The 24,122-nt window shown below is 33.8% G+C and overlaps 2 protein-coding genes and 1 pseudogene across 2 annotated transcripts; 1 reads left to right on the forward strand and 2 right to left on the reverse strand.

The window, feature by feature from the left end:
• Window positions 1-2,927: 2,927 nt before the first annotated feature.
• On the reverse strand, window positions 2,928-4,341 carry LOC100254437 (flavanone 3-dioxygenase 3). Its single transcript, XM_002278948.3, has 3 exons — window positions 4,108-4,341; window positions 3,499-3,746; window positions 2,928-3,357 (listed from the first exon to the last, which is right to left on the reverse strand). The coding sequence occupies exons 1-3, from the start codon at window positions 4,336-4,338 to the stop codon at window positions 2,928-2,930; spliced, it is 909 nt and encodes a 302-aa protein (XP_002278984.1). The 5' UTR covers window positions 4,339-4,341.
• A 4,003-nt stretch (window positions 4,342-8,344) lies between these two features.
• Window positions 8,345-9,884, reverse strand: LOC100249326 (flavanone 3-dioxygenase 3). Its single transcript, XM_002278965.1, has 3 exons — window positions 9,654-9,884; window positions 9,099-9,346; window positions 8,345-8,933 (listed from the first exon to the last, which is right to left on the reverse strand). Exons 1-3 carry the CDS (start codon window positions 9,882-9,884, stop codon window positions 8,345-8,347), a joined length of 1,068 nt encoding a protein of 355 aa, XP_002279001.1.
• A 3,339-nt stretch (window positions 9,885-13,223) lies between these two features.
• On the forward strand, window positions 13,224-23,870 carry LOC104882071 (F-box protein At5g03100-like; annotated as a pseudogene).
• The last annotated feature ends 252 nt before the right edge of the window (window positions 23,871-24,122 follow it).

Below are 24,122 nucleotides of genomic sequence, written 5' to 3' on the forward strand. Positions count from 1 at the left end.
CTCGCGGCATGGTTCGTGCATCGTCAGAAGGAGAAACACCTTACTGTACAAAAATGCTGCGAAATCACTTCGCAACAAAAGGGTGATTTCGCAACACTTTGCAAAATGCTTCCTTCAGCTCGGAGTGATTGGCTTGTAATGGCTGCAACTTCCTCGTTTCAACTCCGAATTGCACACCGTTTGAAGCATTGGATTGTTGACTTCCTGAGCTTTGAAATGGTATATAGAATGCATCATTTGGACTTCAGAAAGTGCTCCAAAAGTGGCTGCTACGACTGTCATCAAGAATATGCTTTATGGCAGATTCTCTTTGCTTTTTCTCCTTGCAATCTGGATTCACTCTTGGCAAATGAATTCTAAGCTTTGCCCAAGATTCCTCATAGCTCTCCTCAGTCTTGACTTGCTTTGGTGATCAAAATACTATCAAAAACACCAAAACTTACACAAAGTGATCAAAATTGCTTTAAAGGATCCTTAACATGCCAATTGAGTTAAAATGCCAAAACTACTACTCAAAAGTGTTTAAAAGGATTAATTATAGGCTATCAAATAGCACTTTTTGAGTAGTAATCATTTGTAATGAGACCCTAATTGTATTTATTGTGTTTGTGGTATTGGGACTTGTTTTAATAAACTGTGAACTATGGATTTGTAATGAGACCCTAATTTGATTAAGTTGTTTAACTATGAACTTTTATTTTTGGATTGTAATGATAATTAATATATCTTGTTGCTTTTTAGTAGTGTTTGGGATATTGTTAGTTTGTGAGAACTCTATTGTCATGTATGTGTAAAAAAAAAAAAATTAATTCAGGGTGTTTTAGTTTACTGCCAACGTGGAATAGGAGGAACCCTTAGGGTCAAACCTTTGACCTAGGGTCATGGACCAAATTTTGGGTCGCCCGAAATTTGGAGGTGAATTAAGAAAGAAGAAAGATCCCTAGGGTGACAGACCCAAAAGTTTACCCTAGGAAGACTCCTAATGGGGAGTGTCTTTGGGTGCGGACGCGTATCCTTCAGTGAAAGCTCGAGAATGACAGTGCATTGTATGACTGTGTGTCACACATTCATATGCATTTCATTTAATTGTTGAATATTGTGGAATTGCGTATAATTATAGAGATTAATTTATGTGGCTTGATCATTGTTGTTGAAATGCTTCTTTTGTATTCTTTGGAACTTAGTAATCCCCATTAACCTCTTGGGTGTTAGGCACCCTACTGAGCAATGTGGAATGCTCACCCTTTCCTTTTTACATCTTTTTAGATGCAGATATCACTCTTGAGAATCCACAGGTGGGGTAGGAAGGACTTTAGGACGCCCCTAGAGCAGCCTAGTGGAGCGTGTCATATTTATTGTGTTTGTGGTATTAGGACTTGTTTTAATAAACTGTGAACTATGGATTTGTAATGAGACACTAATTTGATTAAGTTGTTTAACTATGAACTTTTATTTTTGGATTGTGATGATAATTAATATATCTTATTGTTTTTCAGTAGTGTTTGGGATATTGTTAGTTGGTGAGAACTCTATTGTGATGTATGTGTAAAAAAATATATATACATATATATATTAATTCAAGGTGTTTTTGTTGATTGCCAACGTGGAAAAGGAGGAACCCCTAGGGTCAAACCTTTGACCTAGGGTCATGGGCCAAATTTTGGGTCGCCCGAAATTTGGAGGTGAATTAAGAAATGAGAGAGATCCTTAGGGTGAAAGACCCAAAAGTTTATCCCGGGAAGACTCCGAATGGGGAGTGTATTTGGGTGAGGACGAGTATCCTTCGGTGAAAGCTTGAGAATGACAGTGCATTGTATGACAATGACTGTGTGTCACACATTCATATGCATTTCATTTAATTGTTGAATATTATGGAATTGTGTATAATTATATAGATTAATTTATGTGGCTTGATCAATGTTGTTAAAATGCTTCTTTTGTGTTCTTTGGAACTTAGTAATCCCCATTAACCCCTTGGGTGTTAGGCATCCTACTGAGCAATGTGGAATGCTCACCTCTTCCTTTTTACATCTTTTTAGATGCAGATATCACTCTTGAGAATCCACAGGTGGGGCAGGGAGGACTTCAAGATGCCCCTGGAGCGACCTAGTGGAACGTGTTGTATTTATTGTGTTTGTGGTATTGCCACTTGTTTTAATAAACTGTGAACTATGGATTTGTAATGAGACCCTAATTTGATTAAGTTGTTTAACTATGAACTTTTATTTTTGGTCTGTAATGATAATTAATATATCTTGTTGCTTTTGAGTAGTATTTGGGATATTGTTAGTTGGTGAGAACTCTATTGTGATGTATGTGTGAAAAATAAAAAAATAAAAAAATAAAAAATTCAGGGTGTTTTGGTTGACTGTCAAAGTAGAATAGGAGGAACGCTTAGGGTTAAACCTTTGACTTGGGGTCATGGGCCAAAATTTGGGTCGTGACATTAGCAGTACAAATAGATATTCGAGTAGACCTTGAGATGGGCATGTCAATGGGATGTGTAAGCAACAACCTCAGTACTCTCTACGGAGGCCATAAACTCAAAAGTTTGTAGACTAAAAGACAATATTAGGATTAGCATATCTTGTATTGCATGATAGAGGGCAAATGTGGGAAATATGTGCTCAAAGAGTCAACTTCAGTGTCTTGTACTACTTCAATTTTGCATAAACCGCAGTCAATATAGACTTCTATATAACCGACTATGTTCCATGTCCAAGATCTGCCATGATACTTTCCAAATTGGTATCTTACATCCCAACGATCTGTTATACAATTAATACATAAAATGTGAAATTCATTTACAGATAAAGCTGTCAATTGCTTTTACATGTCGTCAAGAAGAATATATAATAAAAACACACCAACTTATTGTTTGTACATAGATCTTAATCAATCAAAATAGACCTAGCAGATATCATTCCTTAAATCTTAAGTGTTTGAATAAAGCTAGCAATAGAGATTCTAGTCCTTTCAGTATTAAGGGCAACCCTATGTACCACACCCTTGTACAAGCCATTGCTTAGCACCTCAAGATGATCACCCACATGAACTTGTAGGGCACTGTCAAGTTTTAGGACTGCCCTCCATGTGCCATCATTTCTGTCCATGATTTCAAGGCCTTGGGAGCTCTGGAGAAGGATGGTGAAGCAACTATAGTCTGAATGCGGTGGCAACCCTAGCGCAAGTTCAGGTTTAGGGCATGCTGGGTAACAGTTGATAGCCATGACTTGCATGCCTTCCTCCATTTTGTTGTTTAGATAGGTCGGTCCAATTCCCAAGCTTTCAGTGATAGCTGTGGTTAATTCCAGGGCCAGTTTCCTCACGTCTGTTGCATACTTTCCCATGTTTTCTCTGAATTATACAACATTCAGGCAAAAATTTCTCTTAGAGAAATTACAATGTTATTAGGAAACAGCAACGTACGCATCCTCTTATGTTTTTACTAAAGTATATCAATTATAATTAATGAGCTAGCTAGTTGAATGAAGATACCTGTAATTAGCTGGACTTTTAGGCCATAATTCAACCCAATCTTTCAAGGGATGTGCATAATGTTTAAGGAAGATCCTCCAAAACTGGACCTTGTCTATGCCATCCTTCAAGCTTGTTCCATACCTCACTGGTTTGTGCACATCATTGGACATAAATTCTAGCTTCTTTTCCATTGGTAAATTGAAAAAATCAAAGGCTGAGGACAGGGCTCCATCCAGCACTGATTGGCATACCCCATGGTTGATAATCTTGTGTACATTGAAAACCATGAGAAAAGCTTTAGTACAGGAATAGAATATGCTTAAATGATCATTAATTTTTTCATAAATCTAGGCATGTAAATTAGCGGACCACCCTGGTAGTCCAAGCCAGGCTCTGTAGAGTCTGAGACTTTGAGCATGTACAGGCCAGGCCCGGCTTAGGGCCAGGACCAAGTTTGGTCTGACAGCTTTAATGCTAAGGTTGGGCTGGCCACACAACCCACAACCCAGAAGAGATTTAGGTCGGTTGAGCCTTTTGTGCACATCTATCTATTTAGACTAGTACTGTTATCAGATTTATCATATATCATTTTGTCACATTAATTGATTCTAAAATCTAACAACTTACTTGAAAGAAGCCAAGGCCGCGACTGGCACTTCCAATATCTTTTATGATGTGAGATCTTTCTCCGGGGTCATGTAAACCAGCTAAATCAACAACAGGCACATTAGTTGTCTCTGGAGTCAAATTGGATCGTTGTGGAGGTGGAACCACATAACAGTCTGGGACGTATGACAAGCCCTTATCTTGTGCACTTTTCCCTATTGGGAATGAGCTTGAAGTGTCACCGTCTTCCATTAGCAAACAAGAAGTTGAAAGACAATAGAAGGACAAGGCTAGGAGGGAGCTCTCAACAAGAGAAAAATGGTTTAAAACAAATGTATTCATAGATATTTATAGGCAATTCTCACATGGTTTGATGTGGCTACCGATAGCGTTAGTGCTTTGTATCGAGACCATAGTCTCAAAAAGACAAAATAGATTCTTAAGAGCAAAGGTATTGCATATATATCTGCTCCTCATTGTATCAGGACACAATCTATTTTCCATAGTAGAGTGTATAGCTGGTTTTGTCTTGTCAGGCTCAATTTTTGCTGCTTATAATTCCAGTATATTCTCTTGTTTGCGGCGTATAGATGCTGGAACAACTATTGCATTGAATCCACCTTCATTTACATGATGGCATACTTTTTGGTTATGACGGACATTACTCTTTTCCTCGTCACACATTTTTTGGTTAATTTGTTCATGGTCATATTGGAATGCTGAATGGTGCTTAAAAAATTTAAATTAAATTACATGTCATGCATTTCATGAATTTGTATTAGTTTGAAAGTTTTGAATGTAATTCACCTAAAAAATAAATAGGCATCACATGGTTTCTTGGATCATGACATGAACAAAACTGGCAGTTCTTAATCCCCAAAGTCTAGTAGGATTCCTGCATAAGAGACGGCCACACTCTTGAGGCATAGGATTTTGGATGGTGAATTGAATAATGTATACAGCAGCCAAGTTCTTTTGACTTTTTCCCGTTGAAATACACTTTTAGAGATCTAATAATATATTCTCTTTTAAATTCAATAAAATAATTATTACATATCATAAATTAATAAAATATTAGTGGTTAGATCGCAAAATATCAAATGAAAATTCCATAAAAAAATAAATGTAAAATGAAAATTGATCATACTCGTAAAAATATTATAAGTTGAGTTTTTTTGGCTTATTGGCCATGTCAAAAATTGGCCTAAAATATGTATTATCTCTACTGTGCAGCCTAACTCGCCTATTGAGACTCACTAATGTATTCATAAAATATACAAAATATATATTGATTAGACACAATTATAAAACTGCATTTACCAAATGAGATATTGTGATACAATGATGACTACAATTTTTTATCCATGTTCAATGTTAAAGTCTGAATCGGTTTTGTTGCTTTTTACAGAGGATTTCGGGTTAGAACCCTCTACAACATTTTATTTTTTATTCATTGAATGATCAATTTGTCCTTATTATATTTTCAAGCCTCTTATAATATAGGGTTTCATTTTAGAAACAAAAAATAGAGTGTGGTCGCAATTAAGAGGAGAGTGAGTCTTTAATATTATAACCATAATTTTTATTTGATCAATGAATTTGTTAGTGTTAATGTACTCTGTGGATGTAGGAATCACATTTAATCAAATCATATTATAAATTTCTCGTGTTTTCTTTATTTCTCGTGTCTGGTTTGATTAACAGAAATACAGTTAGGTTGATTAAAATGTAACATACAGAGGAAATGTGAGTAAATATCTCATATGAAACAGAGCTAAGTTGCTTTTACCAAAGATTTTCAGGAGCTTTATATTTTTTTAGGTATTAGTCAAAGCATGAGAACAGATTTTGCATTAGCTTTCTAAAACAAGTTTCACCTGATTCCTACAAGTGTAGAATGAAATACCAATTTTTGGAACAACATAGTAGAGGTTAAGCCTATGGGTTAATTTATTTGCAAGTCTGTAACACTACTTTTAAATCCTACACAAGTAGTAGCTGCCGAGTTACTGAAGCGTTATTGTACATAAGCAGCTACCAACGTTCCACGAGGCAGCTGCATTGGGTGCCACCTCTTTTAATCTTCTAGTAGCTGCCTTAGATGCTGCCAGCTTGACTCTTGAGGCTTCGGCAAAGGACACCTAGCAGCTATGTGCTGCTGGCCTCCCACAACCAAGCAGCTGCCCAAATCCAACCGACCTAGGGAAAGGATAAAGACAAGAACAAAAGAAAATCTTGTTCTCTCCTGCAAGATGAGGGAAACCTCTAATAGCAGGAAACAGGATCTCAAAGAAAAAGAAAGCACATTAATTGGGAGGAATGGTTCGAGAACAAAGGAGAACAAAAATAATATATGGACTTATTAAGGATTTATGTGCTTGTCCATTGCAGGTAGAGAAGTTTTGGTTCCATAGATCGAGGTTGAATTTCCTTTTCCATCAAATTTTAGATAAATGACTAGTTCTTCAATACTCCATTTAACTTCAATTTAGGTGATTTTGTTTTGATTGATGCTTTATTTCTCTTGAGTTTCATTAATAGTTCATTGGGGAGCAGTGATTTTCTATGTTTGGAAAACTAGGAGTTGGTGTGGTTCTTGTTGATTTCATGTTGTGGAAAACTATGAGAAACATTTATGATTATGTGGGATAGTTGGGAGGGATTAAGATATATGTTGCATCTTTGTTGTTCTCGAAAAACCGATGACTTATATTTCTTTCCCAGTGACGTATTTTCTCAGAACTGTAGGTGTTGTATAGTGGTTTTGGTATGAATTTGTCTTTCTTTGTTGAAGCTTGATGTATACTAATAAATTTACTTGATTAATGTTATTACATTTATGCCATGCTTTCAAAACAAAGTGATATTGATTATGCATGTAGATGAATCGTTACAAGGGACTAGGTTTCTAGCCGTGGCCAGTGAGGGTGGCTAAAGAGAAAAACAGCTTGAGTATAATTTTTCTATGGATATAAGAGACCACGGTAAAGTGTGACCATATGTAGGTGGTCTAGATAAATCCTACAGTTGATGATACCATGGGTATAGGGTTCTTCCAAAACTAAAGGTGAATAGCTGAGGAGGATTTGTAGCCACAAATTGGCATAGTCATTCCAATTTGGCATTCGAATTTTGCATAGCCATTTCCATTTTTAGCAGCCAAGGAAACAACTAATTTTTAGCATTCTTCTGCCTATCTTTGCATAGGCATTTAAGCCTTCTCACAAATTCGCAAACGCATGCAAATCTCCCCTTCAATATGCTAAAATTTGCACGGCCCCGGCCCCTGCCTAGATGCGCATAGGTCTTCAAACCATCATTTATCACCTTTGCATGGGCATGTGAATCCACATTTTTGCAAGCTGAAATCTTTTCTTGCTGTGTACATTCGAATGGGCATTCAAAATGCTATTTGAAACCTTCCTAGTTGCCTTATCTTCTTCCATTTTTCAGCTGCCAAATGCACCAAATGGCCTTCCAATGCATGCTAAGCTTATCTATTCTACATCCGTTATTCTGGAGGCTGCCTTGACTCCAATTGCCTTGAAAACAAAACTAAAGTTATGATAAAAATACTAAAAAAGTATTGGTAGTATCAAAACTTGAGCTTAGAAACAAACATGATATAAAAGCTATATTTACAACACAGAAGTGCTCATAAAAACATGATTTTCAGTATCATTTCATTATTAACATATGTTGATCAGTATCCAATGTCTTATGTGCATCCCGTTATTGCTAAGCTTGAAGTCTTCCAGGGCATATATTCGTGGGCTCAGACTGAGGATACTGATAGAGTGTGTTTATGGTTGAGAGCAACTGTTATGTCTGAGTACTCATGTGAAGAGCTTTGCTACTTGTAAATATAGATGCTGCTGAGGTGGTCTTTATGCATTAAGTTCACAAGAATAATTCTTCTACTAACTTTTTTGGAGTTCTCAAAAAAAAAAATTTGGAAAATGTTGAAGCCAGTCTAGAAGTTCTTGTTACTGAACTAGACCAGTACTGGCCCCTTCTCTCTCTCTTTCTCTCTTTCTACAATAACAGAGCAGACATTATATACAAGCAGAAAATACACATCATAACCAACTGTACACGTGGAGCTAAATGACTAGAGAGAAAATTATATCCTAACTAATTACATCTTTTGGCTTAACACTAGAAATTCAAACATCGATGGATGTTCTTCATTTGAGTATAATAAAGACATGCCAACTTATTATTTGCACATCGGTACTATTGAAAAACTAATTTAAACCTAGTAGACATCATTCGCCTTAATCTTGAGTGTTTCAATAAAACTCTGCCCTTCCCCAATATTATTGGCTGAGAGAAACTTGAGAAAATCCCTAAAGCTGCTTGCCTTGTAACCCTTAGGATGCTGCTCATCTACAAGCTCTTCGGCAGTCTCCATCTTCTCATCCATGCCCAAACTGTGAAAACTTGCAACAGAGATTCTAGTCCTTTCACCATTAAGGGTAGCCCTATGTACCACACTCTTGTACAAGCCATTACTTAGTACCTGAAGATGATCTCCCAGATGAACTTCTAGGGCACCCTCAAGTTTTGGAACTGCCAACCACGTGCCATCATCAGCGTCCATGATTTCTAGGCCTTGGGAACTCTGGAGAAGGATGGTTAAGCAACTGTAGTCTGAATGCGGTGGCAACCCTAGTGCAAGTTCCGGCTGAGGGCATGCTGGGTAACAGTTGGCAGCCATGACTTGCATACCCTCCTCCATTTTGTTGTCTAGATATGCAGGTCCTATGCCCAAGCTTTCAGTTATAGCTCCCGTTAATTCCAGGGCTAGTTTCCTCAATTCTACGGCATATTTTCCCATGTTTTCTCTGAAATTTGTAACATTTAGACAAAGCAATTATGCAAGGTAGAGTATTGCAATGTATGTGTTCATTAATTTTGAAACATCAGAAACTATTATAGATATTGCACCTACTTGTGTAATAACTAATGTATATGAAGTATAATTTAATGAGCTATTTGAATGAAAGTACCTGTAATTAGCTGGATTTTTAGGCCATGATTCAATCCAATCTTTCAAGGGATGTGCATAATGTTTAAGGAAGATCCTCCAAAACTGCACCTTTTCAAGTCCATCCTTCAAACTTGTTGCATACCTCACTGGTTTGAATACGTCAGTTGACTTCAGTTTCAGTCTCTCCTCCATTGGCAAGTCAAAAAACTGAAAAGCTGAAGACAGTGCTCCATCCAGCAATGATTGGCATATCCCATGGTTGATAATCTTATGTATATCAAAGACCATGCGGGAAAAGGTTTAGTGAAAAGAAGAGAATACGCTTAACTGAAATGATCATGAATCATTTTGATAAGTTTAGGCATGTAAATCAGTGCACCCTGGTAGTTCAAGCCAGACTCTATAGGGTCTCAAGCTGGGTCAGGCCATGCTCCGACCATAGGGCCACACAGCCCACAACCCGGAAGAGATTTAGGTTGGTTGATCCTTCTGTACTCATCTATATATTGACAAGTACTGTTGGCCGGCTTAACATACATCATTGGCACATTACATCCAAAACCTAACAACTTACTTGGAAGAAACCAAGGCGGAGACAAGCACTCCCAATATCTTTTATGACACGAGATCTTTCTTTTGGGTCATGTAAACCAGATAAATCGACAACAGGCACATTAGTTGTCTCTGAAGTCAAATTCGACCGTTGTGAAGCTGGAACAACATAACAACCTGGGACGTAAGACAAACCCTTCTCTTGCGCACTTTTCCCTGTCGGGAATGAACTTGAAGTGTTGCCGTCTTCCATTAGAAAACAAGAAGTAGAAAGACAATAGAAGGACAAAGCTAGAAGGGAGCTTTCAACAAGAGAAAAATGGTTTGTCACGGACAAATGACACCTGTGTATTTATAAGTTCTCAAAGGAACATAGAATTGTTCATGTGGTATGTAGACCACAGTTTCAAACAGAGCAGAGACTAAAAGGCCAATAGTTTCCAAAGAGATAAGGGTATCTATTTGATCTGCTGCCCATTGTCTCAAGACACCATCTCTTTTTCATTCTAGAAAGTAGCTCGTTTTGTCTTGTAATGTTTACATTTTGCGACTGTGCATCTATTTATATATAAACTTTCATGGGACAAAGTTGCATCAGATGAGTTCACCATCTCCCTTTTTGTGGAAAAGATCAACACCGGCTCCAGATTCATCTGGAGTATTCTTTATCTTGTTTGACAAACTATTTCTTTAATGGTTTAGAAGTCTTTAAGTTTTTCAAAGTTATTCACATTGGGATAATAAAAAATAAATGGACACCACATGGCTTCTTGGATCATGACGTGAACAAAAATGGCCATTTCTCGGATTGTATGCATTCAAGGGGAAGTACGTAGCCGAGGCGAGTCAAATCTACTTTTTGGATGTACCAACAATTGGCACTACTACCTAAATGTGGTCTGCCGCAATGAAATATAGACATCATGCGACGGAGTATGTTTCATTGAACAAGTTCAATACTTTTGGGTCCATATTCAGTCTCAAAACGACATTCCATGCCTTCATCAAGTTACCCAAATGATACCGAAAAGGTTTCCTTCTATTATTTGTAGATTTTCTAGACGTGTAAATTGTCTTTTTTTTTGTCATGCTAGAGACCATAAAGCTGACTAGCCCGCAGTGCATATGGATTACGTTGGATCAGTTCAATATCCGTTGTTTATGCCAAGGATGGATATTGGGTTCAGATTCATTTACAAAATTACATACTTTCACCTTCAAATAAAGAAAATAAATAAATGGACAACACAAGGGTTCTTGGACCGTGACATGAGCAAAACTGACCAGTCTCCTCACTCTTGAATCATCAAAATTTGGATAGTGACTTTAAATCCATCTTATGTAAGATAATTTAACCTGTGGTAGATCATTAAGAACTTGATAATTTATGTCTTGATATATATTGGAGATTGAATGCAGTCCAAAAATCTTCCAATAAATTAGTATTATTAATTTATTGCAGCCGTGGTTGGAAGTCAAGGGGATTTTAGAGAAGAAAGCACCTGACGGCTAACCGGTAGATATGGTTAGCAATATTGTCAGTACCCTGAAGGAATACCATATAAAGTCTCAAAAGATAATGATCCACACATTGTATGAGGACAAGCATCAGAGTTGCATCCATATATTGGAGGTGTGTTTCCAAAGTGGGTCACTTTGAATTTGTCTTGTACTTATTAAAAGCTGTGTAAGCCACAATGCGACATACACTTCTTGTAACTGGTTTGATTTCTATGGGTCAAGATTCACTTTTAGAAAGTGAGATTCCATGGATTTTAAGGCAACTCTCTGTTGGTTTATGGCATCATCACATGAAACTGAACGATGAAAAGTTTCACCATGATTTCACGTTTTAGATTGTAGTTGTTGGAAATAATAGTTTAACACCAGGGCAACCGAAATCTAAAAATGCATAGGCAAATAATCACTGGGGATAAAAATGCATACAGAACAAAAATCTAAAAATGAAAAACTGAAATCTAAACAGGAAAGCTTATCGAGATTGGTTGATGTGTGATACACCGAGGTAACAAGAAAAGAAAGAACTAAATAGATTCAATCCTTGGCTAAGGGATACAGATTCAATCACCATACAAAGTAGTCCACAAGGGATATAGAGTTATCAGACAATCATCCAAAGCCTCTGCTCATCCTCAATCAGCTTTCTCTCTTTTTGACTTCCAATTTTGATAACTTGGAACAACCCTCCAAACAAGAACGACTTACAAAATTATAGTCTCTAGGTAAAAAGTAACAAGTCTAACTCATCAGATCAGAAATTCCACTGTAATATACCTAAGAAGTAGGACTTTTCCGATTCTCGAGTAGCACTGGACAGCTGGACCTATCTATGGAAAACTGAACATAACTTGCTCTATAGAACTCCAATTGAAGGTGGTGTTTGTTTTTTTGATTTTTTTTTTAAAGTAATTTCTTTTCAAAATTTAGGTTGTTTGTTTTTCTACTTTTTCATGACTTATTATAAACTTTTTACTGAATACAAAAAAAAAAAAAAAAACAAAAATATGCAACTTTTTCTAAATAGAAAAAATAACATATTGGTTTTTTTTTTTTTTTTTTACTTTTTAATACTTAATATAAATAAAATACTATAAAAACAAACAATATAATATTTAACACTATTAAGCATTAAGGTTCTATTTAGAAATAAGTAAAAAAAAAAAAAAAACACCACCGAACTCTCCTAAATTGAATTTGAATCTTAAATCAAAGATCTGTAATGTGGTATATAGTATATAGAGGAATTTTCCTTATCCCAATATCAGATTTACCATGAAAATACCCCTATAAAAGGTAGTTTCTTCCTCCCCTTCATCTCATATAATTAGATACTTATATGTCAATTTGTGTAACCATTTATCTTAAAGTAGATTTCTCTTCCTCTAAGATTATATCTCAATATAACAGGGTGAGCAATGACGATCTATCTCTAGGGCACAACAAACTACTATCTATGATGGTGCACTCCAACCATGAGCAGTAACATGGGTATTGAAGAGCGTTCCTCCACAAAATAGAAGATTGAACTTTAGGAAAGGAGGTTGCAAAATAGTTGTAGTAGATGGAGCCTTTCCATATTTCATAATACGGCTACAGCTCTTTTTTGGCTAGGTTTTCCTCTTTGATTTTTCACTATGATGGTTATTTTTTTCTAAAGGAGTTTAAAGAATGTCTTTTTTTAATTACTTAATCACCAAACTGGTTGCAACAGAAGGAGATGGTGCAAAATATTCTCTTAAAGACAAAGAACATGTCAAAAATCAACTACTAAAATTGTTTAGTACTTGGCCCCTTTTAAATTAAAATAAAAATGTAATTGAGGCTAAAATGTGTTAAACCAATTCGAGAAAAAAGTAACCCTATTTTGGTGCACCCGAAAGGGCCCAAACTCAGGAAAGAGAGGTGGAGGGGGTAATGATTTCCAGATTCGGTCTCCCCAAAATTTCACTCGGTGGGCTTGGACTTCATGCACTCATAGACCTCCACACAATCTCTCCATGAGGGAAGCAAGTAAGAGTCAATAAAAACTACTTTTTGGCTTGCATTAATTCCACATCTTCGAACTATCACCATGGACTGCTTATGTCAACAGATTAAAAAAAGAGTATGATGTTTAGAGTTGAAAGTATCTAATGCATCAAAATAGGTATCTTTAAGCTACAAATCGTCCTTAGGATGAAGAGTTGTGAACCACAAAATGTTGGTGAAAAATAAATTTTCTATGAAGCAATGATTCTTACTATGGAGGAACCTTGATCCACATCGTTTTATCTTCTCATAGGCTCTAGCAAGTGTTTTGTGTCATGCAATTAAACGCACCACTGGTAAGGAATGGGTATCTATTAACAGTATGTACTCTTCCTCAACTGTTGCAAAATATATATGCACACGATCTACATTATAGGTATGAACTCATATATAAATAAATGATTGTGCACAACACATTTAACAAGTAAATTGTTATTTACTCATATGCACCCACTTCTTCGGATATCCATTCATGCAAGCTAGGTTACGATTGATACTCATGACTTTATACTAGACACCAATCTCACCCTCTTTATTTCTTATTCAATTTGTATTGTTAAAGGATTTGTCAAATCCAACTCTTACTTTAGAAAATACTAGTTATGATCCTTGTTCGAAAGCTATTGGTGCATAATATTATGCCTGAGGTGTGTATGTTTCTTATTTTCATTATATATATTGTCATTAGCCTTGGCTATTATAGCACGACTATCGCAAGGCATGGACAATAATGGTGCTAGTCTTGTCCATGGAAAGATATATGTTAAAAGGCTTTCAAGCCACTCAACCTCAAAATTTTCCTTCTCTAAGGGAATAAATTCACCTCCATAGTAAATAGACTAAGGCAACTTTTTATGTTACTACTTTCAAATATGTATGCCAAAGTCCAATATCCCCAAATATATTTCTTGGTGAATCGTGTGTCAAATCATAAGGAGATGACCTTAGGGATGCAGGAGAAATGGAAATATATGAAAGATGAATTAATGAAAATGTTTGACGTAAACTCTTTATCTTAACTACTTGAAAAATCATGAAATTATGAATTTTGTTGAAAACAAAGGAGAACCTTGAGCAAACTAGGTAGAAGTTGAATAAAAAAGACTTTCAAAATAGAGGAGGATTATGTGATCCCTTGGGCTCCCTTATTTCTTGAAATGGCCCTCAATTAACTTATTATCGCTGATATTATATAAAGGTGTTTCAGTTGGATAATTTTCAACACAAACCATTTTATTCAAACTCAATGTGTCGCACTTGTGAATTAGACCTTGCTATATTGTTATACTTGAAGCTCCCACCACTAATTTGGTTGTCAAATCATAGAATTAGGGATTTAACAATAGTTGTTTCCAATCCAAATGGCTCTCAATCATTTAGCACTTAAGATATGTGCAAATGGGTCTCTAGACTTCAATTTCCAAACATAAAAGTGCTTGTTGGTTTCTTTTCAATGGTTGGGTATGTAACAAATGGTTAGAATGCTATGAAAGTGTCAAGTCCCCAAGTGCAAGGTTAATATATTATAATATTTGATAAGAATCAGGTGTTGCTTAATTTCTCTTAGGGGTTAATAGTCATGGAGAAATGATGAGGTAATGCAGGGTGTCTAGGATAAGGTTCTTCAAAAAAATGTGGGTATCTAAATAAAATATGATTGAAAAAGTCACATTCAACCAAAGCAGAAAATAGGGGGCATACGTTTAAAAAAAAAAAAAAAGGAGATTTGAGATTTTTGGAAGAAGGTGAGACTCAAGATAAGCCAAGAAGGCACATGAAAGATGAGAAACAAAGACTGTGAGGATGGTTAAGGGGAATGCAATCATGTGAAATATTTAATTAGTTAGAGTAAGAATTCATAATGAAAAAGCAATATGATTAAAGTTAAAGGAAATCAGCATTGAGTTTGAATGGAATTTTGGGAAGTTTCTTGTGGTTTTTCTGCTACAAGTCACAAATGGATTTGGTGCTTCAAAAGTCAGGAATCCAACACTTCAAAGATTTCTCAAATTACAATTAAAATGAGGAAGATATAATCAATTGAAGCAAAGCTACATAAAGGATAATGCTAAATTTGAAATTGATATATGCAATTCCAGATGGGTTTTTGGCAATTTCAAAGTTTAAACAAGAAAAAGGAATGTAAGAAGCAGATTGGCAGAAGCTCAATTTGAATTCAAAAGTTTTAAGAAAGACAAGAAGACACAAGCTGAATATGAAATGCTCGATCATTTCTTGTTCAGCCCCTACCACTTGGAGATTAATACAAATAGTATCCCAATTTCGACTTATGAATACAAAATCATTTCAAATTCCACCTCAATTTTGAATTTGAGGTTGCCATGCTAGAATCAAGCCTCCATCCGTTTCAAATGTACTCATTTTCAGCTCCATCCAATTCAAAAAGGACCTTTAACATTTAATTCTCGAAATATTCCTTTATTTTAGTACACTGTGTTGTAATTTTTTTTTTGAATAAGTGATCAATTAGAAGGTGACACATGTTAAGGTAATGCAATACTATTTAAACTCTCTTAGTTTTAGCATTTAGAGAGAATTTTTTTTAGAGAAGACATTGAAGACTTTGGTTTTCTTCTCTTCTTGCATTTAATTTAGTTGGTGTTTTTAGTTTCTTTTGATTCAATAATGTTTTTTTTTTGGTCTTTTTTTTACTTCTTCTATGGATTACGTGTTGACAGCACCTCCATGAGAGTCTAAAAGTCATCATTTGTTGTAAAGCCTAAAAACCTATGTTTAGAGATTAGGAGGAGCAATGGGTAATTAAATAATTAAACAATAAGATTAATGAATGAGTTAAAGAATAAATAATGAATTTTTAATACTCTCTAATATTTGTTTGTATTAGGAGATGATACAGTAGTATACTAGTCAATGCTAGCGATTCTTGGTAAATTTTGATCATTAGTTATCTTAGTTCTTTATATCGTTTTTTATCCTATAACAAATCCATGAGAGTTGGGAGGATGGAGAAGTCAACATCTAAACCTAAGTTAAATTTCATTCATTCAATGGTAATTAAGAGTTTAAAATAAAAGGACCGAAAAATTAGGTTTGGATGCAACTTTGAGATCATAGAACTTGGATTGATCTTAAATGACCAAAGATCCTAAAAATCTTGAGAGCATTGAAATTGAGCCCCTTTTTTTTTTTCTCTTAATGTTAATGAATCTAAATTTTCAAAGGAATAATCCAAAAGCTCCTTAGTGACATTTAAAAAATGCAGTTGTATTTTATAATAGCCCTAAACAATGCAGATTTGGTTAGCACTCAATATAACACATTTTAAACACTACACCTATATGTCTAAATACACAACAACATACACATCTAAATTCAGACCTCAACAACCTCAATCATGTATTAAATAGAAATTCATTGCAGTTCCTAAGATAGAATCCATTCAAATGCTATACTTCTACACATGAACCATATTATCAAACCTTATGTAGTACAAATTGAGCATTATTTTTCTATCACTCAAACAAACTCATCCATTCATGCACATAATCCCAATTTGAACTCTTACAACTTTTTAAACGTGTTCAAAATAGGCATTCCCCTTGAGTGGTTTTTGTTTGTTTTTTATTTAATGTTGAATGCAATTTATTTTTGGGCTTTAGATGTTTGTTTTTAATTTTTCTTTTACTTATTACTTATTTTAAAAAAAATAAAAATTGACTGAATATAAACATCCAAAACATTTAACTTTTTGTTGAATGCTAAAAATAACTTTTTAAAACAACCAAAATATAATCTCAACATAGCCCTCATCCTATTAATACTTAGCATAAATAAAATAATAAAAATAAATAAATTAAGATTGTGAGAGTTTAGCTAGGTTGGCAATTCCGGACAAAATTCCTAAGTGTCCCCTAACTCAGTTTTCCAATTCCTTTTCGAACTACTTGACTTTAAAGATTAAGACTTTAAGAGGCTGAGGTATGTAGCCGAGTGTGTGGTAATTAAATGTGAATCAACCCTGTATTTCATCTTTAAAAGAGTTAAGAAATGTGGGAGAAATGTTTTTTTAATGAAAGACTTTTGTTCCCTTGTTCTTGGATCGATCCAGGTGCAAGTGCATATTGATCCAACTAACTTGTTTTTAAAATCAATTTTCAGCCTTTGAATTAAGGGCTTCATTCTTATTTAAAATCAAAATTTTCCCATTTCTAGAAGTTGTGAGAGCAGCAGCCATGAGAGAGCTTTTCTTTCCTCCCCATTTTGAGGGTGTTTGCCTCCTAAGAAAATCCCATAAGTTTTCCAAGAATTTTTTTTTGGGTTTTTTGAAAATAAATATGGGTTGATTTCTGAAACATTCAACTCTCATGCTCTTGGTTTTGTGCAAAAACTCATTTTCTTCTTGTGTGAATTCAAGAAGAGGCCGAGATCGAGTTTGGTGCGAACTTCAAATGTGCTCCGAAAGAAGAATGTGAGAAGCTAAAAGTGAAGATACTAGTCAAGTGGTCCAGGAAGGGTTGGTTGACTTGAGTTAGGTAAAACCTTGTATTTAGTTTTTATTTTTCATAGTGGATATTTTCTATCGATAGTAGGCCCATGGTTTTTTTATCTCTTTGGAGATTTTCCACGTAAATTTATGGTGTCTCATTGTATCTTTTTCTCTTCTTAGTATCAGTTTTCAGTTTCAGTAATTTATTATAATTTTGATTGTCTACTATTTGATTGAATGATGAAGAAAAATGACTATGAATTATCTTTGAAGTTGTTTCTAATTGTTGATCATTGACATTTTGAGGTACATTACCCGCTCTCATCCATCTTCGCTTCGATCTTATTTTTATTTGAATTTAGTTTAAATTGATTTGAGTTTGGGAGTGTTGGATCATTTGCATGTGAATTGCATTTTAATATTGTTGGGGAGTGTTATTGCATTCATATATGCATGTGGTTTATAATTTGTATTTTTGAGAATGTGTGAAGCGAAGAAAAATATTCAAAAAGTTTCAAGATTTGCTAATTTAAGTTGAGATTTTTTTTTTTTTTTTCCAAATCGGTTAAAACACCTATTCAACACCCTTCCCACTCCTCCTCCTAGGTGAATTCCACTATTGATATTCACCTTTTCAAAGTTCTATTTAAATTTAAGGAAAAAACAAATGCCACCTTAATCCCTAGCCTTTGAATTACCTACAGACGGCCACATGTCAAAAATCATCCACTGAAAAGTATGAATTCCATATTACACAACCACAACGCCATATTTCACTAAAAATGAATAAACCCTAAAATCATGTTTCCAATGGAAATGAAAAACACAAGTTTTAGTACATACCTTATCAACCTATGATCTGCAAACAAAAATCCAGAAATTGGCATGCAAATGCTCATAAATAAAAAACACCAGTTATCAAATGCAAAGGAGGCTCAAAATATTCCAATGTTCATCACGATTGGCTTTATATAATATGAAATGAAGGAAATAAATTCAGCGTGTAAATAACTTAGACAATGGACAGTTTAAAAGAAATATCAAAGTTTTATTAAAAAAGGAAAACCATTTATCGAAATTTTGACACTGGAACAAGTGGCTATTGACTTATTTTGATACCAAAGTCCTTCATCGAAAATGGTATCAAAATTTGGATACCCAATTTTTTGTACATTTGCATAACTCTAGGCATATCGAATTTTCGATATCCTATGAATGACAAGGTTTGGAGTCCACCAATTCTAGCACATCTCAAACCATACTTTGCAAAAGAAATTTCAATTAAAATTAATTAAAAAAATTGATGGATTCATCATCTTTTTGCAAAATTACAGCCAATGTTGAATTTTTTATATAAGGAAATGCAAAAAACCAATTCTACAATGCTTTTTTACAATTTGGCTTCCATTCATTATCAAGCAAAGCTTTTCTCAAGAATTGATGAAGATGTTACCAAATCAATACTAACCTTCATATGGCCTAGAATCCTCCATACCTCATCCTTAGAACCTTAGAACACTGCTTCTCTTCTTCAAATCTCAAGCAATTCTTGCAAAAATAAACTTGAAAAATCATTATAAAAGTTTGTATCTCAAAACTAAGCAAGCAACAAAAGAGAATCAAAAGAAAAATAAAACATCCTAATATATATACATGGAATGAGATAAACCTCATTGCTTACCTCAACTTAGCGATGAGGCAAAATCAAATCTAATCAACTCCAATCCTCTAAAAAAAATAACAAATAGTATTAACCACTTGTAATTTGTCTCCAAAGATGGAAAATAAAAATAATAATGATTACTAAATTATATAAAGAAAACAAATACTCTATCTATTATCTTCTAATGCTACTATTCATAAAAAAAGATTGTAAATAATTTCACAATTAAAACTGAAATCAAAAGTAAAACAAGATCTAATACTAACATTTCCTCGAGCTCATATTTATTCAAGTTTATACATATATACATACATACATACATATATATATATATATATATAATTGATATTATTATTATTATTCTTTTGTATCTTCCAATATATCAATCTAAATGCTTCATTAACTTTGGGATGCTAGTTCTATATTTTTTTCATGTGATGCATGGTTGGTCTTGCTATAAAGTGATTTTAAAACTTTACATACTTAAATAACCTCCAATGTTAAGTAAATTATGCCAAAGTCACACAGTTCATATTTTTTTCTTTGCAGCATTCTAGGCATTTCTAAGTGCTTTTAACATGAAAATTAATGTGAATATTCTAATCTCCATTAAGATAATAATTTTGACCTCCAAACTGTGACAAAGCACAACACTTAAATAGGCATCCAAAATATCTTCTTTTTTTTTTTTAACCAAGTTATTGGAGGTGAGCTCCATGCAAAATTTGGGTTTCAAATAAGATCATTTATATATCTTAAAATAGGCCTAATTCATATTTCAAAGCCATATTTATAAATAAATTCAAGATAAATTTTCTTATCCAGTGTGGATATTTGTTTATAATATTCTTTAGCAAACATTATAAACTTAGCATAATTTCTCTGGATTTCAATGAAGAAAAATACTGAAATCTCGAAGCATGCGAGTTTATTCTTCAATGAGTTTCCTTCATAAATGTGTTAGAACATACATAAACTAAATCTAACAGCTTTACAAAAAGAATTAAGCAAACCCATCTTAAACAACATGTTGTAAAACAGTATGAATTATGAGGTCTAACATACTTATTTTATGAAATCAATACAAATGAATACAAAATCAGTGATATCTAGTTTGTAATTGGATAACATCACATAAAAACAAAAACTCATTTACCAATGTTATAACGGAAGCCAAGCTTAGCCTTCTTCAATCGGTGCTTAATAATATTAGAAATAAGTCACAAATCTATAATAATATGTCCATATTAGAAAATTTAGCAAAGCTGTTTTAAATGTAATTGAATGGTAATGAAAAGCAAAAGATGACCTGTTGATGATATTTTCTTGTAATCACGTAGGTTATTGTTGGAGTCCAAGTTCAATGCTCTATCTCATTTCCAAACGTGAAATTTTCGAATATTTATCAAATATTAATGAGTGAATTTTATAGAAGTAATGAACAATTTTTTTAAAAAAAAATCGATTAATTCAAAGTGGATACTCCATATAAAAAAAATGATAAAAACAACAATAGGACAATATTAAAATTGATTCTAAAATATAATAATAAGGTAGTACTTAGATGATTTAAGGTAGTACCTATATCATTATAAAGTGGTACGTCAAAAATATTACCTTTGACCAAAAAGTGTATGACATGTTAATTATTTTTAGATTGTTACTTGAAATTTGTATTTTATAAATTTAAGTTATTATATTTATAGTTTTTTTCATAGGAATGTATGGAAACACATGAATTTAAAAGTACGAAAGACATGATTGGATATATGCATAATTATTTTCATTAAAAAATATTTATAATTTCATTTGTTAATTTATATATTTTTATTTAATTACTATATAAAAGATACTAAGAAAAGCTTTACAAAAATATTATTCCACCTCTAATAGAATTTGAAAATAAGATAATTAATATTTATTTCTTTATTAAATTTGTATTCTTAATGTTTCATTTTTTAAAGGGGGTAAATTAAGCTATATATACATAAATGACTAGTGGGAAGCCAAGGTTTAGGATTAACAATATAGTCTCCCCATCCTTTGAGTCTCACATGTTTCGGCCCAAAATTCGCCGAAATTGACCAAAACTTTAACCCTTAATCCTTTCTCATATTTCTCCATCGTTTGTTCTCCTTTTCACTATATGTAGCTCTGAATCTTCGAAGGATCCTGTACATGTTTTTCACATTAATTCTACATTTTGGTAAATATGGGTTCGAACTTGGTGGTATTTATTTTTTTTTAGTTTTTTGTTGAAAATAACTTGATTTCAAATTTTAGATCGTTTTATTTTTTTAGTTTTTTATTAACTTATTGATAGTTTCTTAAATTTTTTACTAGATAGAAAAAACCAAAATATATATTTTTTTTATACTAAAAAATAATATATTGGTATTTCTTTACTTTTTAATACTTAATAGTCATAAAATATAGAAAAAAAACAAATGACTTAATATTTAACATTGTTAAACGGTGTTTAGATTTAAGTTATGTTTACAATTAACTAAAACAACAAACATTACATTACTTGGATTTATGCTATTTTTGTAGGCTAAGAGCTTTGTAGTACTCAATGATAACCCAATCCATTCCCATTTTCTAAGGCCCAAGTTAAGTTTGGGTTAGGCCATGGATGATTGAGTTGTACACGAGTTGAATGGGTGTTCAGGTTGTATTGATCAAATTTGAGTTGGTTACAATTGATCATGCCGGTAATCATGAACTTTTAAATTTTATTTTTTATACACTTATACTAGAATTTAAATAGTAAATAACACATCATTTTGAAATATTAAAAAAATATATTTACCCTTCTAAAAATTAATATACAACATAATTAAATTTCACTTTTTTTTTTCTTTTAAGATAATTTGAAAGGATGTAAAGAAAATACTGGTATATATAGCACTAGAAATTATGAAAATTATGAAAATTTAAATCAAGTTTTAAGATAATTATTTGAAAGGATGTAAATAAAATATTGGTATATAGAGTACTATAAATTTTGAAAATTATGAAATATTAAATCAAATTCAAATTAGGTTTGAATTATCCAAACCTTTTATTGTAATCCAACATGATTTGAGTTTTGATTCAGAAAATTCAACTGAAATTCAACCCCAGTTTTAAAAATACTAATCGCTAAAAACCCTTTATTCAATTTGGTGCCCAACAAACCAACTACTACCCATTGTGAATAACTACGGTCCCCGCCATGATCCTATAGGTAATGATTATAATAGAAAATATGTTAAAATTTTCTTTTATATTTCCCATGTGTTTTTATCGGTATCATCACTGAGCAGCCAGCACTTAACCAAACCAAAGAAAGAAGAGGGAAAACGGTCCAAAAAGTGTTGGAAAGAGTAGCAATGCTTGGAAACAGATGATTTTGATTTTAAATATTCTCATTACCACTTCGGCGGCGGAGACCAACGGCCACGTTTATCAGGATAATATGAAAGAGAAGCTCGGGATACCATAGCATCATGGCGCCCAGAAGCCCCAAATCTCAGCATGAAGCCTCGTCCAAAAGGCTGAGAGAAATGGGTGAAGATAGAATCAGCAATTTGCCAGACTCCGTCATCTCCCACATCTTTTCATTTCTCCCAACTAAAACTGCTGTACGTACCAGTGTACTTTCAAAAACATGGGAACTCAAGTGGACATTAACACCAACCCTCGTCTTCGAGGACCTTCTCTATTGGGATAGAGACACTAGAGATTTCACTCGTTTCATCAGTCGAACCCTCCTTCTCCACAACTCTAGTATTAAGATCAAGAATTTGTTCATTGACATGGACTACGAGAAGGACCCTTATCTCGACAGTTGCCTCAACTTGTGGCTTCAATTTGTCAGAACCAGAGACGTAGAAGAGCTGAGTCTACAATTTGATGACGGAACCTTCCTTGACTCTCCGTGGAGTATTTTCGATGATGGCCCGGAAGGCTATTTGTTACCTCAATGTCTCTACACCCATCCTTCAATAAAACGCTTGACTACTAATTACTGTGTTGTTGGTCCTTCTCGGGTAGTTTTTTGGCCTTCCCTCAAGAGCTTATCATTGAGGTTAGCAGTTGTGAGTGAGGACACGCTTCAAAAAATTTTACTGGGCAGCTCTTCTTTAGAGTTCTTAATGTTGGAACATTGTGAGTTTGGTTTTGATAGGCTTGACATTTGTTCTGCAAGTCTGCAAAATTTGGTGATCCATTCTGTTTTGGAGCCTACAACTGGAGACAAGTTTGATGTGTTGCAAATTTCGGCTCCTAATCTTCTGTTTCTGGAAATTTCGGGGCATTACTATCAGAGAAAGTTCCAGTTATTGGATGTATCATCTTTGGTTGATGCGTGGTTTGATTTTGATCTATTTGTTGATGATGGAAATTTCCACTATTCTGTTGAAGAGTATGTTAAAAAGAAGACACAAGAAAGGAGAGAAAATCTCAAAAAGTACAGCAGCATGTTAAGAGAACTTCTTGAAAAGGTTGCACATGTTGAGAAACTTACTCTAGGGCCTTGGTGTATTATGGTATCATTTCTTCACCCTATCCCTTGATTTTAAATATTTCTTTCCTTCCACTGTTCGTCTCTATTTTCTTTTCCATATTTTTCCTCAAATTTTCTGGAATGAAATGGAGCCTTAAGTTTGATATATGCACAACCTCCTCCTGATTTATACACTGGAGAGCCTTTATGCTAATGTTTTCAGACTTCAAATTAATTAATTTCAAGAGATGTTTACAATATTATTTTAATTTTGTGTTCTTGTTCTTCTTTCTTTGATTTGCAAAGGTACTATCGGTGTTGG

Source organism: Vitis vinifera, chromosome 16 (genome assembly GCF_030704535.1).
Source record: "Vitis vinifera cultivar Pinot Noir 40024 chromosome 16, ASM3070453v1".
NCBI lineage: Eukaryota > Viridiplantae > Streptophyta > Magnoliopsida > Vitales > Vitaceae > Vitis > Vitis vinifera.

What these genes read in the sequence shown, in the direction of transcription:
- LOC100254437 (XM_002278948.3), bottom strand. Translation starts at nt 4,338, where the DNA reads ATGGAAGACGGTGACACTTCAAGCTCATTCCCAATAGGGAAAAGTGCA. An exon ending in GCGGCCTTGGCTTCTTTCAA is followed by an intron (nt 3,747 to 4,107) that starts GTAAGTTGTTAG and finishes AATGTACACAAG; the next exon opens with ATTATCAACCATGGGGTATG. An exon ending in AAAAGTCCAGCTAATTACAG is followed by an intron (nt 3,358 to 3,498) that starts GTATCTTCATTC and finishes TGTATAATTCAG; the next exon opens with AGAAAACATGGGAAAGTATG.
- LOC100249326 (XM_002278965.1), bottom strand. Translation starts at nt 9,884, where the DNA reads ATGGAAGACGGCAACACTTCAAGTTCATTCCCGACAGGGAAAAGTGCG. An exon ending in TCCGCCTTGGTTTCTTCCAA is followed by an intron (nt 9,347 to 9,653) that starts GTAAGTTGTTAG and finishes GATATACATAAG; the next exon opens with ATTATCAACCATGGGATATG. An exon ending in AAAAATCCAGCTAATTACAG is followed by an intron (nt 8,934 to 9,098) that starts GTACTTTCATTC and finishes TACAAATTTCAG; the next exon opens with AGAAAACATGGGAAAATATG.